The 13,464-nt window shown below is 35.6% G+C and overlaps 1 protein-coding gene across 1 annotated transcript in view; it reads right to left on the reverse strand.

Moving 5' to 3' along the window:
* Window positions 1–13,464, reverse strand: part of LOC122800223 (protein NO VEIN-like) — a 1,589,974-nt gene that overhangs the window by 480,530 nt on the left and 1,095,980 nt on the right. The window contains exons 17-18 of the mRNA XM_044069716.1: window positions 3,654–3,831; window positions 3,352–3,478 (exon numbers count right to left, since the gene is read on the reverse strand). Of these exons, the coding sequence (XP_043925651.1) occupies window positions 3,352–3,478; window positions 3,654–3,831 (305 nt within the window). The remainder of the gene's footprint in view (window positions 1–3,351; window positions 3,479–3,653; window positions 3,832–13,464) is intronic.

The raw sequence follows: 13,464 nt of genomic DNA on the forward strand, positions 1-13,464 counted from the left end.
TGGTTAGAAAGACCTTCTACATAGCCCACCTCATCACGAAGGGTTTCACATCTAGATCAAGAGAGGTAATCGTGCCCCTTTATTCATCCCTCATCAGGCCCATAATAGAATACAATGCCCCTTTTGGGATGTACCTTACCCGACACCTGCAGCAATTAGAAAGACCCCAAAAGTATCTCACCAAGAGGATCAAGGGTCTCAAACAGATGCCATATGCTGCTCGCTTAAAAAAACCCCAGCTCTACTCAGTTGCATACCGCCTACTTCGAGGCGATCTATGCCTGACATACAAAGCTATGTCAAATCCAGAATTAATGGACATGCTCCACCTCAGTAAATCTAAATCCCTTAGAGCCACACGCTCGAGGGACTTGAACCTCAGCACAGAAATAAATAGAACTTGCTGGAGGGACAGGTTCATAACCCAGAGGCTCCCTTCGCTATGGAATAGAATTCCAGTTCATGTGATGCAGAGCACCTTACTGAATCTCTTCAAGAAGAATCTCGATAGGTGGATGGGAGATCGTAGGTTTGTCCCAGGGATTACTCCCGTGTCACTATTAGACAGAGGCACAGTAAACTAAACCTTAAAAAGAGCACAGTATACTCAAATCAAGGGGTGGCGTAAGCCATACAGAATCGGGCTAGGCTTATAATTGCCTCAGGGCAGATAGCCTAGTATGAACCTATAGTAATTGGATAAGTAGTTGAGAGGAGTAAATGAAAAGTAGGCGAGTGTGTTTAATCTGTAGAGAAGTTGGGAGTAAAGAGAGGTGTAGAGACAGAGTTGCCTAGAATGGGGAGTATAGGATCAAGTTGTGAATTGGGAGGAAGATGTTAGCGTGCAGTAGAAGGAAAAGTGCTTAAAGGTAATTTACAAGATAAGTGGGATTTATTACACTGAGGAATTATAAGACAGGAGGATACTGTGCAGGACGTAATTTATGGATTAGAGAGTTGAAGGGGTGGTCCTAAGAGAATTGGGTCAGTGAGAGTGATCTATAAATGTAATGCATTCTGGGGTGGGTGGGAATGGGGGTAGGGTAAGGGAGCAGTGAGGATGAGCATAGCGAGAGTCAATGGACCAGCCTACACCTGGACCAAGCTGCTTGCAAAAAAAGAAAAAAAGAAAATAAATGGTTACACAGCAGCCCAGGCAGAGACGGTTTTACAGTTTAAGAAGGAAGATGAGGAGAAACAAAGGAGAGGAAATGTAGGGTAGTCCAGAGCAGGGAAATTTAAGTGGAGAAGCATGTAGGAATGAGTTTCTGACTTAGCAAAGTAGCAACAGGGAATTCGTATAGGGAAGTGAAGGTCCAGAATGGTAGGAAACAGCAGTACCGATACCAGCTAGACACAGAAGCAGTAGGGAAAAGGTTTCAGATAAGTCGGAAAAAATGCAGCTTGTACAGAATGGACAAAGGAGTTGGTAGGTTGTGAACTTGACTGGTGAAAACTTAGGGCAGAATAGATTACCTTGAAATATTCAACAGCCTAGAGAGGTATTTCAGAGAGGGATGTAAAGCACGACAGAAAGGATGGGGTAGGTGGGAGGTATCTGCAAGTTCTGGTGATGTGCAAGGAGCGGTTTGAAAAGTACACAGTTTAGTATTAGGAATTAAACATACATTAATTTTTGCGGGTGGCTGGCTGACAAATGGTAGAATCCTGATGCTCAGCAAAGTTCTTAGATGCAGATGCAGTTATACAGAAGTTGTGCTGGGTCTAACTGTTTTGAGGTGTCTATATCTGAATAGTGTGCTCTTCTGTCAAACTGTAAAGTTCGAAACCCAAAAAAGTTGAAGTCACAGATCAATGAATTTTTTCGCAGGGAAAAAAGTTGCTGATCTAAAAAAATAAATAAATAAATATACAAACAAAATAAAGTGGGGGCTCTGCCCCCCCCAGACCTCCCCAACATAAATAAACCAACTCCAAGATCTCACCACAGTGGAGAAAACAGCAAAGTCCCGAGAATGGCCCAGCAATATTTTCCCTGGGGGGGGGGGGGGGGACATCGCTGTTCTGTGACTTCGACATTCTCAGCTTTTGAACTTTACAGTTCGACAGAAGAGCATTCACTCTTCTGACAGGAACCCATTTACAGCACAGGGCAGTAGAGAGGGCAGTTGACAAGGTGGTTGAAAAAGTGCTTGTACCTTTGTGGCTACTATGCTTCCTTAGTAACTAAAAGCACAACAACAAAATACCAATAACAGAGTATATACACGCCAACTTTGCGGCTAGTACACTTCTTCAAGTGAATGCAAACACAAAAACAAAATTGCAAACGGCAAGGATACACTAACAGAACCAATGATATTATAATTGAAACGGGCTGATGAGAGAAAGTGCGACAAACTCCAGGTAGCGAATTTTAAATTTTGTTGTGTGAACTAGCAGTATGTTCCTCAGAACACAGAGACTATAGCTGATGGTGCAATGCAACAGTTAGGATAACAGGCATTTTTCACTCAAGAGCATAGCCCTCAATCTCTTACCTTCAGAAATAATTAGGGACAAATTACCCGAATGAGACACACTCTTTAAAATATATATGTACTATTAACTGGAAAGGTTGACAGAATTCAAGAGAATGTGAATTTTCATACATTTTCTGAAGTAAAAGAAGTCCAACTCAAATGAGTCATTATTTAAGTGCAATCCACCACCCTTTTCCAACAATCAGCAGTTTTAGGAGGGATTGGAGGGACAGAGCAAGAATTCTGAGCCAAAATCAGGGAAAACTGATGCAGACAATGTAGCACTACAAGTAGACTTTAAAAATGAGACTAGTCCATCTTAAAAGTATGCTGCCTGAATTAAGGAGTCTTTACACAACAAGCTAGACAATCCAGTTCTTTTCAGGATTCTAGAAGAATTAATTCACAAAATCAATGCCATCACTGAAAAAAGTTAAAATGACTAAAATGTAAAAAATCTCTACTGCAGAATCTAAAATACAGGTCCTGAGATGTTAATGGCTGAGAGCTTTATAAGTAGTACAGAGTTCAAAATTCCATGCCTTGAAAAGTATCAAGAGATCATGTTACTCATTTGATGGTCTGCAAATGGTCGTACAAAAGGTGCCCTATATTATCCACTTACAAAGAGTGACCAGGATGGAAAAGAAAAAAAGACTTCTGACCACAGAGGAGGACATCTTAGACTGCAACCAGTGGTTCCTTCCTTATCAAGCTTCATGTGCACTAAAGAAATATCTTACTCCTAGTAACTTCTATACACTCTACAAACTATGGGAATGGCATGTGCACCTACTGTACCAGAACAGCAAACACAGAACTCAAACATTATCAATCAATATAGAAGAAGAAAATGCTTTTGACTTACTTTGTCAACAACAGTAACAGAACGTAGTCTATGAAGAAACAGCAACAGAGATGGGTGGACATCATGGAACAAGTTTCTTGTCTGATAGCTCTCTGACTTCAGTGGCAAAATAATTGTTGTTGTCCAACTTACAGAAAAAGAAAATTATATATTTAGAAAACTGAATAAACTATACAAGCTAGAAACAATAATCAAAAATATGAGCTTGAAAATCATACACTGCAATACAACTGTCAAAATCTGACAACATAGTAGGTCCAACAGGACAAAGCAAATAATCAACATGTTTCAGGACTTCCTACCTGCCCTTGTCAAGTCCAGTACTACTCAGGTCCACAAAAATTTCATCATCAAGCCAATGCGGTAAGATATAACCTAGTGGGCCGCTATTCTTGTCAAAGTAAATATGGAAACCATTGGAATGGATTGCTGGACAGTCAGATACTTTAAAAACAGATTTGAACCCAATACCCTTCTGGCCTGAAAAACAGAACACATTTAATGCAAACACTAGCAAAAATCCACATTACTACTCAGATTAAAAAAAACAAATATTACACAGACTGCAATACGGCAATTAAAATTTCACAGCATGAAAAAAATGGTATGTAACATGGTTGCCAAACCAACAATCATTTTATGTATGGTAATATAGCTCATTATGAGGTCATCATACAAAAAATGACACCAACCTTCTGTAGCCCATATTCAAATAGGATTTTTCCAGCTATTTTCTCTTTGTACAACTGTTTTGGAGGGTTATCTCCACAAACACCCACCTTGTCCCCTGTATTGTGCATCCATGATTACAGTGTGCTTGGACAAAGTGTGGAAGAAAACCAAGTAGCTGCTTCACAAATGCTCTGAGGAGGCAACAGCCATTGTGGTAGAATATACATACTACCAACAAAAGAAATAAAATTAAAGAAGCTTCTGACCCAAGAATAATTTACTGAATACATTTCACTTTAGTGCCTCAGCTGAACAACCTTCAAGAAGCAACAAACACTGCCAAACATATCCCTTACATAACAGACCAATTAAAAAGCAATTACATTAAATATTTCCAAATCATCTCACAATCAAGACCATGAGGTACTAAACTATTACATTTTAATATAAATACAGACTCCTTAAAAAGACGTTTATCTTTTAAGACAAAATTCTCTTAATTTAAATTGTACTTTCAAGAACCGTGCCTTATAATAGTGAAAAAATCACTATTATGATGTTCTTTAAAATGAACTGCAACAGTACTTTCTAATTTTTGCTTCTTAATACCCCTAACATGTTCCTGCAAACTTGTCCTAAACATTCTTTCACCTTCTCCAATATAGAACAGGTTGCAGGGACATCTAAGGGCATAAATAACACCCTCAGTAGTACAAGAAAAAGTTCCAGTTGAATCAAATCTAATGTTATCTTTTTAAAACAATGTACTCTAAATCTACAAATATTACAATTATGACAAAGAACAGTACCAAACAGCCTTGGAAAACTAACAATAACATTAGGAGATACAAAATAACCTTGAACAAGGACATCACTCAGGTTTTGCCCACATCTATGAAATAAAAGGCACACTATAAAGTATTTTAGAAAGTTCCCTAACACTCAAGAAATTTCCAGTAATATTTTAATATTTCCCCTAATCTTTCACTCAAAATATTATAAACCATAACATGCATTTTTTTCTTGCCCATAAATATTTTTATCTTCATAAAAGTTATTTCTCTTTTTCGAATAATCAGCCAGCCCTACAACCTTCTGTAAAGCCTTCTTAATCAAATCAAAGTTATACCCCCTATTTAAAAACATAGTTACTGTTCTCAAAATTTCATCATACAGAACTCCATTATTATTACAATTCCTATGTAACTGTAATAATTCTCCACAGGGTAAAGATGCTAATAAATGGGGGGATGACAACTATCCCCATGCAAATATTGTCCCCATCTATAAACTTCCTATCAATAGATGTACAAACAATTCCACTTTCAAGACCCTTCAAACATGTATCTAACAAATGTAACTTCACTACCACATTGCAACCTATCAAAAGTTAAGTTATAAGCATTTTTTGTGTAAGCAACCAGGAAATTTTCCACCTTATTTTGACCATCCCGACAAAAATGAAATCATCAGTGTATCTATAATAATATTAAACGTTTTCATAAACTCATGCCGGTATAAATAATCCATCTAAAATAAGGTCATCACCAAATTTGCATACATGGGGGCAAAGGGTACCCCCATGACAGTACTTTGTAATTGATAAATATTTTTAAAATGGAAATAGTTATTCATGAGACAAAAATGTACCAAGTCTATAATAAAATTGGAAACAGGGCTATTTCCTAAAAAGCAATACAATGTTCTTATCCCATCCTCATGTCTAATATTGGTGTACAAACTTTAATATTCAGAGTTACATCCTTTTATTCCATTTAATTGCAGAAATTGTATTAAAAATGTCAAAAGAATCCAATACAAGGTGAAAGTTTTTCAACAAATGGGAAAAGAAAAATATGCACTAAAACGTCAATATTATGCAAAAAAATAATTAGAGGCTGAAAATTGGCTGTCCAGGTGGAGTTTTCATGTCTATGTATTTTCGGTAAACAATAAAAGGCTGCAATACTGCATCCCTCCACACTAAACTTTCTTTCCACATCATCTTTAGAAAAATAGTCTAGTCTCAAACAGTTATCTAATAGGCATTTAAATTTTGCTAATGCATCATTATATGAACTATCATTTTTTTCACAAACACACTCATTATTTAGATGTTCAAGGCACATCTGTGCATTCTGGGTGTGATGCATAATCACTATCTTATTACCCTTATCGGATGACTTAATAACAAAGTCTTTTCTTGCACTTAAACTTTTTAAGGCCTCCCACTTACTCTTTGTTAAAGTATAATGTATACATTCTTTATTCTTAATAAATTCTTCAGATATTTTTTCAACTGAATAATTCAACATGGTTGCAAACTGTTCAAGATGTTTATTATTAGAAGGGGATATAAACTTACTTTTATATGGATTATAACAAGTATTCACACAACAGGCATTAGAAACCACACTGTCATTAACTACCTCACGTACATTAGAATCGAAAGAAAAAAAAAACTCTTATCAGAAATATCAGAAACATGATCAACTTCTATTTGTCATCATAAAAACATTTCAAATGTAACTTGCGTACAAACTGAAAAATTTCCTGCTTTAAAACATACAGACACGGTAACACTGTAGGTATAAACTTTAAACCCAAATTCAGAACATTAACCTTTTAACAATGAACATCCAGATAAATTAACGAGAGAATTACATTCAGTCACTAGGTTATGGCCATCAACCTTTCTTCTGAAGTGGTCTAAACTGTCCATCTGACGCAGATGCAGCTGCGTAAGTGCCTCTCTTTCGGTTGTTAAATTCTTATTCTCCTCCATTACTATGAAAATGCTGTTGCTGTATTAACGATGCCTGTGCAGGTGGCAGTGAGGGAAATGATTTCTCAGCCCCCTCCTTATCTGTAGTATAACCTGTGCCTTCCAATGAAACAAATTAAACAGTTTGAGTTTTTTTAAAACCTCTAGTCTGACGTACTGGTTTCTAATGTCGTTCAGCCTTCCAAATGGACCTTCAAATGAAGGCCGACCCAGTATTGTAATCACGGATGTCTCTCTCTAATTTAGTTTTCTTTTGCTCACCAGTTCTGTCTCAAAAGTTTTCAACTTTTCCTTAATACTATTCAACAAATTATCAAGTCAAGCAGCAATAAACTGAGAGACCATTTCAGTATACATACCACAAATTTCATCTTTTACCTTTCACTGTTTCACTTGGTCTCTTTCTATTAAAATCGAGACCCACTCCATACAGCATTTATGTGCTGCTGCTAACCAATGGTCCCAAAAAACTTTATCCCCCACATTTTTAGAATCAAACAGGGTTGAGGGACTTTTAAAGGCACTGAGTCCCAAAGAGACGTTGCAATCCCAAAATATTAAAATATATTTTAGTCTCTTTAAACAGCAACTTTTCAAAATGAGCACGCAATTCCTTGGGTTCCATGGAAAGAAAAACAGTACTCACTTGTCCCACCATGGCAAAGGGATTATTTATTCCCTGTTGTTTTTTCTTAGTAACGTTATCTAAAAATCTTATTGAATCATCACCAATGCCTATGACAAGATGTTCTCCATTTTCTGCATCACCTTGTCCACCCTGTATAATATAATTCTCCATACTCCCTTGAGAAAAAACTTAAAGATGAACACAGGGAGTTCGAAAAGCCTTCATCTGAAAAAATGCAGCGTATCTTTACAGAAGGGTCAGTAGTAGCCATATAAAAATCAAATTATATATAAGAACAAAAGAAATAAAATAAAATAGGCTACTGACCCAAGAATACTTTATTGAATACACTTCACCTTAGCACCTCAGTTCAACAGCCTTCAAGAAGTAACAAACAATGCCAAACATACCCCTTATATAACAAACACACCAACAATTACTTTAATCAATAAAACAAACTAAATATTCCCAATTCATCTCACAATTAAGACCATGAGGTACTAAAGTATTATATTTCAATATAAAAACAGAATTCTTAAAAAGAAGTCTACCTTTTAATATAAAATTATCTCCTAATTTAACTTGTACTTTTTCAAGAATTGTGCCTTGTAATAGTGAAAAATCACTATTCTGGTGTTCTTTAAAATGAGCTGCAACAGTACTTTCTAATTTTTGCTTCTTAATATCCCTAACATGTTCCTGCAACCCTGTCCTAAACATTCTTTTACTTTCCCCAATATAGAACAGGTTGCAGGGACATCTAAGAGCATAAATAATGCCCTCAGTAGTACAAGAAAAAGTTCCAGTTGAATCAAATCTAATGTTATTTACCTTTTTAAAACGTAGTATAAATCTACAAATATTACAATTATGACAAAGAACAGTACCAAACAGCCTTGGAAAATTAACAATAACATCAGGAGACACAAAATAAGTTCAAACAAGTATATCATTCAGGTTTTGCCCACATCTATAAGAAATAAAAGGCACATTATAAAATATTTTAGAAAGTTCACTATGACAAGAAATTTCCAGTAATATTTTAATATTTCCCCTAGTCTTGGAAACAGGGCTATTTCCTAAAAAGCAATACAATGTTCTTATCCCATCCTCATGTCTAATATTGGTGTATTTCTCTTTTTTGAATCATCATCCAGCCCTACAATCTTCTGTAAAGCCTTCCTAATCACAACAAAGTTATACCCCTTATTTAAAAACATAGCTACTGTTCTCAAATTTCATCATACTGAACCCCATTGTAGTACAATATGCCTTTGTCTGTCCATGCAAGACTTTGACATGTTTTTTATTACAGAAAAAGTAGGGAATAGCTAGCCATGTGGACAGCACATCTTTTTTCCCCCCAAATTTTTTTATTTTGATTTTTCTAAAATACAAGACAAACAGACCAACAAATACAGTGTGGGAGTATACTGGGTACATCATAATATGTGAACAATACCTAAACAAAATCATGAAACCAAATTATTTACATCTGTACAAAAGTGCCATATATTTTATCACAGTCATTTAGTAAGCTTATGATATTGTAGACTTCTTGCCAAAACATATCCTCACATATATTAGAGATGTTTCTTTGAGATTAGAGACCTGTATACTTATGCTGATGCGGATGGATTACGCTATCAATGTGTTAAAGACCTGTTCCCATATTTTTAGTTTCTTGATCATGCTATTTTTCGTGTCAATTACCCACCTATGAGCTAGCAGATGTTTGACTGCCATCTTTTTGGATTCATCCCAGTTAATGTTCAGTCTGTCCCCCCATTTGGATGCTATGTAGAGTTTCATTATTAGGAATAGTGTAACATGAATGTTCACTTGGCTTTGGGATACTTCTGGAGGGGAAATATGAAGTGGTGTGTATTCCCATGTAAGTGTGACTTTCTCATATCCTTGTTTTTGAAGTTGGATTTTTAATGAGTTCCATAGTTTAAATACACATCTGCAGCTCCAAAACACATGTATTAGATTTGCTTCTTGTGAACTACAATATGGACAGTATGGTGAGTTGGAAGAATTAAATTTGCATAGTACTTGAGGAGTGTGATAAGCATTGTTGTTAATCATGAGTTGTGTGTATGTTACCTTTTTCAGTGGTAAAGCTCTAATTGTTAAGGACAAAGCCTGGTTTAACTGTTGTTCAATTACTGATTATTCATTTTTAACCAAGAATTAGAAATTAGTATGTTGTTTTGGAATTTAATCTATGATATTAACTTACATGTGTTGGTTATTTTCTGCCTGAATAGCATCAATTTCCATAAAGTTTCACAATTGTTTATATCTACTTACTTTAATATTTTGAAGGTGTACGGAACATCTCTCTTTAATTTGTCTTACGATAATTATGTAAGATTTTGGTAAGCTAAGTTGAGATCTAAGCTCTGGGACTGTATAGTCGAGGTAAGGGTAGATATCCCGAATTCTCATGTCCTTTAATAAAAGGTAGTTAATGAGGTTTATCATTAAGTTATTAATTTTTAGATTTGGGTTATTATGGACTGGTTGAAGGATGTCCGATGCTGGCCCAAGATCAAGGGAAATAAATAGCTTCTGAAGTGTGCTGGTGAAGGGTTTTATGGGATCAAGGATCTTATAAGCTGCTATGTCTTTTTTGGTTAAAAACTGAACAGCTCTAGGATTAAATTCAAGAGATTTTATATAGTTATAATATATTTCCAGCCATACTGGAGTCCATGTACTGGGTGAAAGGGCATATTCTGCTATTCTTATTATTCTGCTACTATTGATAAAGATATAGTATAGGTTAAAATCTGGTAAGTTTAGTCCCCCCCTCCTTTAGTTTTGGTAATGAAAGTTTTTGGTATGAGATTCTTGTTTTTTTAGGTTCCCAGATGAACTTGGCTACAAACGTATGTATGTTTGAAGAACTTGTTATGTATTACCACTTGTGAGGTCATAAATGCATAAATTATTTTGGATAGAATATTCATTTTAATGAGACCATGGACAGGAATGGTATTTTAAGATTATTCCATCTGTTACAGTCTTGCATTATCATATTCCATTTATTCAGTATATTATTTTGGTAAAAGTTTCTCTTGTTCTGAAAAAACGTAATCCCAAGATGTTGGCTGAATCTTTTATCTTAATTGCATCTAAAAATGGGAATAATGATAGTAGTTTGGGGGGGCTTAAAGGGAAAATAATGGTTTTAAGTTTAGTCTATAATTAGATAGACTTTGAGAAATGTTCAACTGCTTTTAATATTTTGGGTATGTCAGAGTGAGGAGTGGTGAAGTAGACGTTTAAATCATCAGTGAAGGCTGTGTAAAAGATTTTAGTTTTGAAGATAGATGGTGGGTTATGATATACCATCTGTTTAATGTTCAGGAAGAGCAGTTCAAGGTAGAGACTGAATAAGAAGGGGGATAAAGGGTATCCTTGCCTTGTCCCAGTTTTAATCTCGATTCTGTTTGAGGAGGATCTGTTTATGTATAGGTTAGTGTAAGGGTTTTCATATAGCATTTTAATTATTTGAATAAATTTGTTAGGAACTCAAAATAGGGTAAAAGTTGAAGTAAGAACGTGATGTTTACTCTGTCAAAACCTTTATGAGCATCTACCACCACTGCGTATACAGGAATTTTTTTTATTTGCAAAAGTTATCATAGCTTCAAGAGTTAAGGTGTTGTCACTAGTTGTATTAGGCACAGCATTGTCCCTAAGGGGTTGAGACAATGGAAGTATCCATCGGGTGTTATTAAAGACTCTGCCTTTCATAAACAATTGATTCAATTTTTTAACCAACAGGGGCTTAATTTTTTGGAGCTTCTCATTGGCGCCTATAATACACAAATGTTGGATCTAAAATTACAACTAGAAATAATTGAGAAAGAAATCAAAGACGATCATGATTTCCATCGTTATGAGTATGACTATGGAAGGATTTTTATTAGTATCAATTCCTTACTAAGTAAAATCAATGAGACTAAGAAGCATAAATTCGCCAGAGATAAACAGGCATATGATAAACATATGGCATATCCGGCTCCACCTACTACGAACACATCACTTTCCTTGCCTCAAGGTAAATCACGCAACGTCGTGGTTAGTAACAATGACGCGGATTCTGCGTCTGACGTGGACTTTGATCAGTTCCCACAACTACAGGAGGAACAACAAGAACTTAACGCGAATATAACACCTGGGGTTCGACGAAGTGAAAGGATTCACAACCAAAGAAATTACGTGCACGATCGTGATTTACCTTCCCCGGGTTTTCAGCAGCAACAATGCAATCGCAAGAAAACGAATGCGAATTGGAACAAGAAAGCTCAGAACAGGAAGGTATACAATCGACGCAAGAGGTAACAACGCGTCATTTGAATGGTACGCCATCTGTGGTATACAACAGTATTAAAGACTTTAAAGTTTATAATTATACTTCTTTAGTACCCGTTACGGGTCTCATTGATCTGCTTGCTAAGGGCTTTAATTTTGCATTGCCCACTAAATTGAATCTAGGTCGGGCATTATGCGATTTAAAATTATATACACGCAAGTTCAATTTGAATGTATTGTTTAAAGGCTGTAACAGTATTTTGAACGAGGAACGTGTACCTAGTACATATAATCCACCCCTCAATAATCATTTGGCTATTTTTGAAAAAATATCTGAAATTCATTTGAGGGATTTATATAATCAACATCTGTTTGATGGTGAAAGTAATAGCTTAGCAATGAGTATGATTCAGTCAGTCAAGAGCGAACAAATACGTGTTATGAAACCAGACAAGGGAGGGGGTGCGGTCTTAATGTACGAAGAAGACTATGATAGCAGGATTAAATCAATGTTGTCATCGGATACTTATAAAATGATTTCCAAAAATTAGTTTAACCAAGCATATCAAAAAATTAAAAATGCTTTGAGTGACTTATTCATTGAAGGAAGTATCTCTTCAGATTTATATCATTATTTAAGTATGCCAGCACCCCTTACCCCTGTCATGTTCGGGGTTCCTAAGTTACATAAGGGAATTAGTAACTTAACTTTCAGACCCATAATAGATGGCAGGCAATCAATTACATATGCATACGCCAAATGGGTCGATATCAAATTAAAGGAAATTTTGAAAACTGAACCCCAGATATGTATTGATTCATGGCACGTATTAAGGAATTTGAACACCATTCCTTTTGATAGCAATTACAAACTCCTGACAGCTGATGTTTGTAACTTGTATACGGTCATTCCCCAAAATATTGGGCTCGACTGGGTTAGAGAATTTCTTTTATTCAAACGTTATCCTGGTGGAGATATTGATCTACTTAGTTTATTAGACTTGGTATTGAGTAACAACTATTTCATGTTTAAGGACCAAATTTATTTGCAGCAAACAGGTGTTGCGATGGGCTCCCCATGTGGGGGCACCTTCGCTAATGCTGTTATGGCGTTCTGGGAACATTCCTTTTTGTTTAACCATGTTTTATTCCAACAAATAGTTGTACGGTACACAAGGTACCAAGATGATATCTTCATGATTATTAATAGCAATGATGAACAGATAAAAGAGTTAACAAATGTAATGAATTCTTTTACCTTCTTTCTAAAATTTACTTTTGCCTCAGATGAAGAATCCATTAATATTTTGGATATTCTTATTTGTAAGGATGTGCTTAGAGAATGTTTTGTTACTTGTATCTATAGGAAACCTTTATACAGTAATTCCTTTTTGCATTTCTCTAGTCATCATCCTTATTCCCAAAAAAGAGGCATCGTTAAAGGCCAATTGGTCCGTGCCTCACGTATGTGTTCTGAAGATCACTTATTTTATACAGAATGTTTTATACTCAAAGAAATGTTCACAAATAGAGGCTATTCAGGTAAATTATTTAATAACTTGATGAAAGAAGTAGAATTGAAGAGAAAAAATGGATCTCTAGCACCTCTTTTACAGAAAAGTAATAAACAATTATTGCCTTCTAATTTGGATGACACTATGGTCAATATTAGTAATGGACGTGCGTTTCGCAGTCCTAC

Source organism: Protopterus annectens, chromosome 4.part0 (genome assembly GCF_019279795.1).
Source record: "Protopterus annectens isolate FY-2018-M chromosome 4.part0, PAN1.0, whole genome shotgun sequence".
In the NCBI taxonomy this organism is placed as follows: domain Eukaryota; kingdom Metazoa; phylum Chordata; order Ceratodontiformes; family Protopteridae; genus Protopterus; species Protopterus annectens.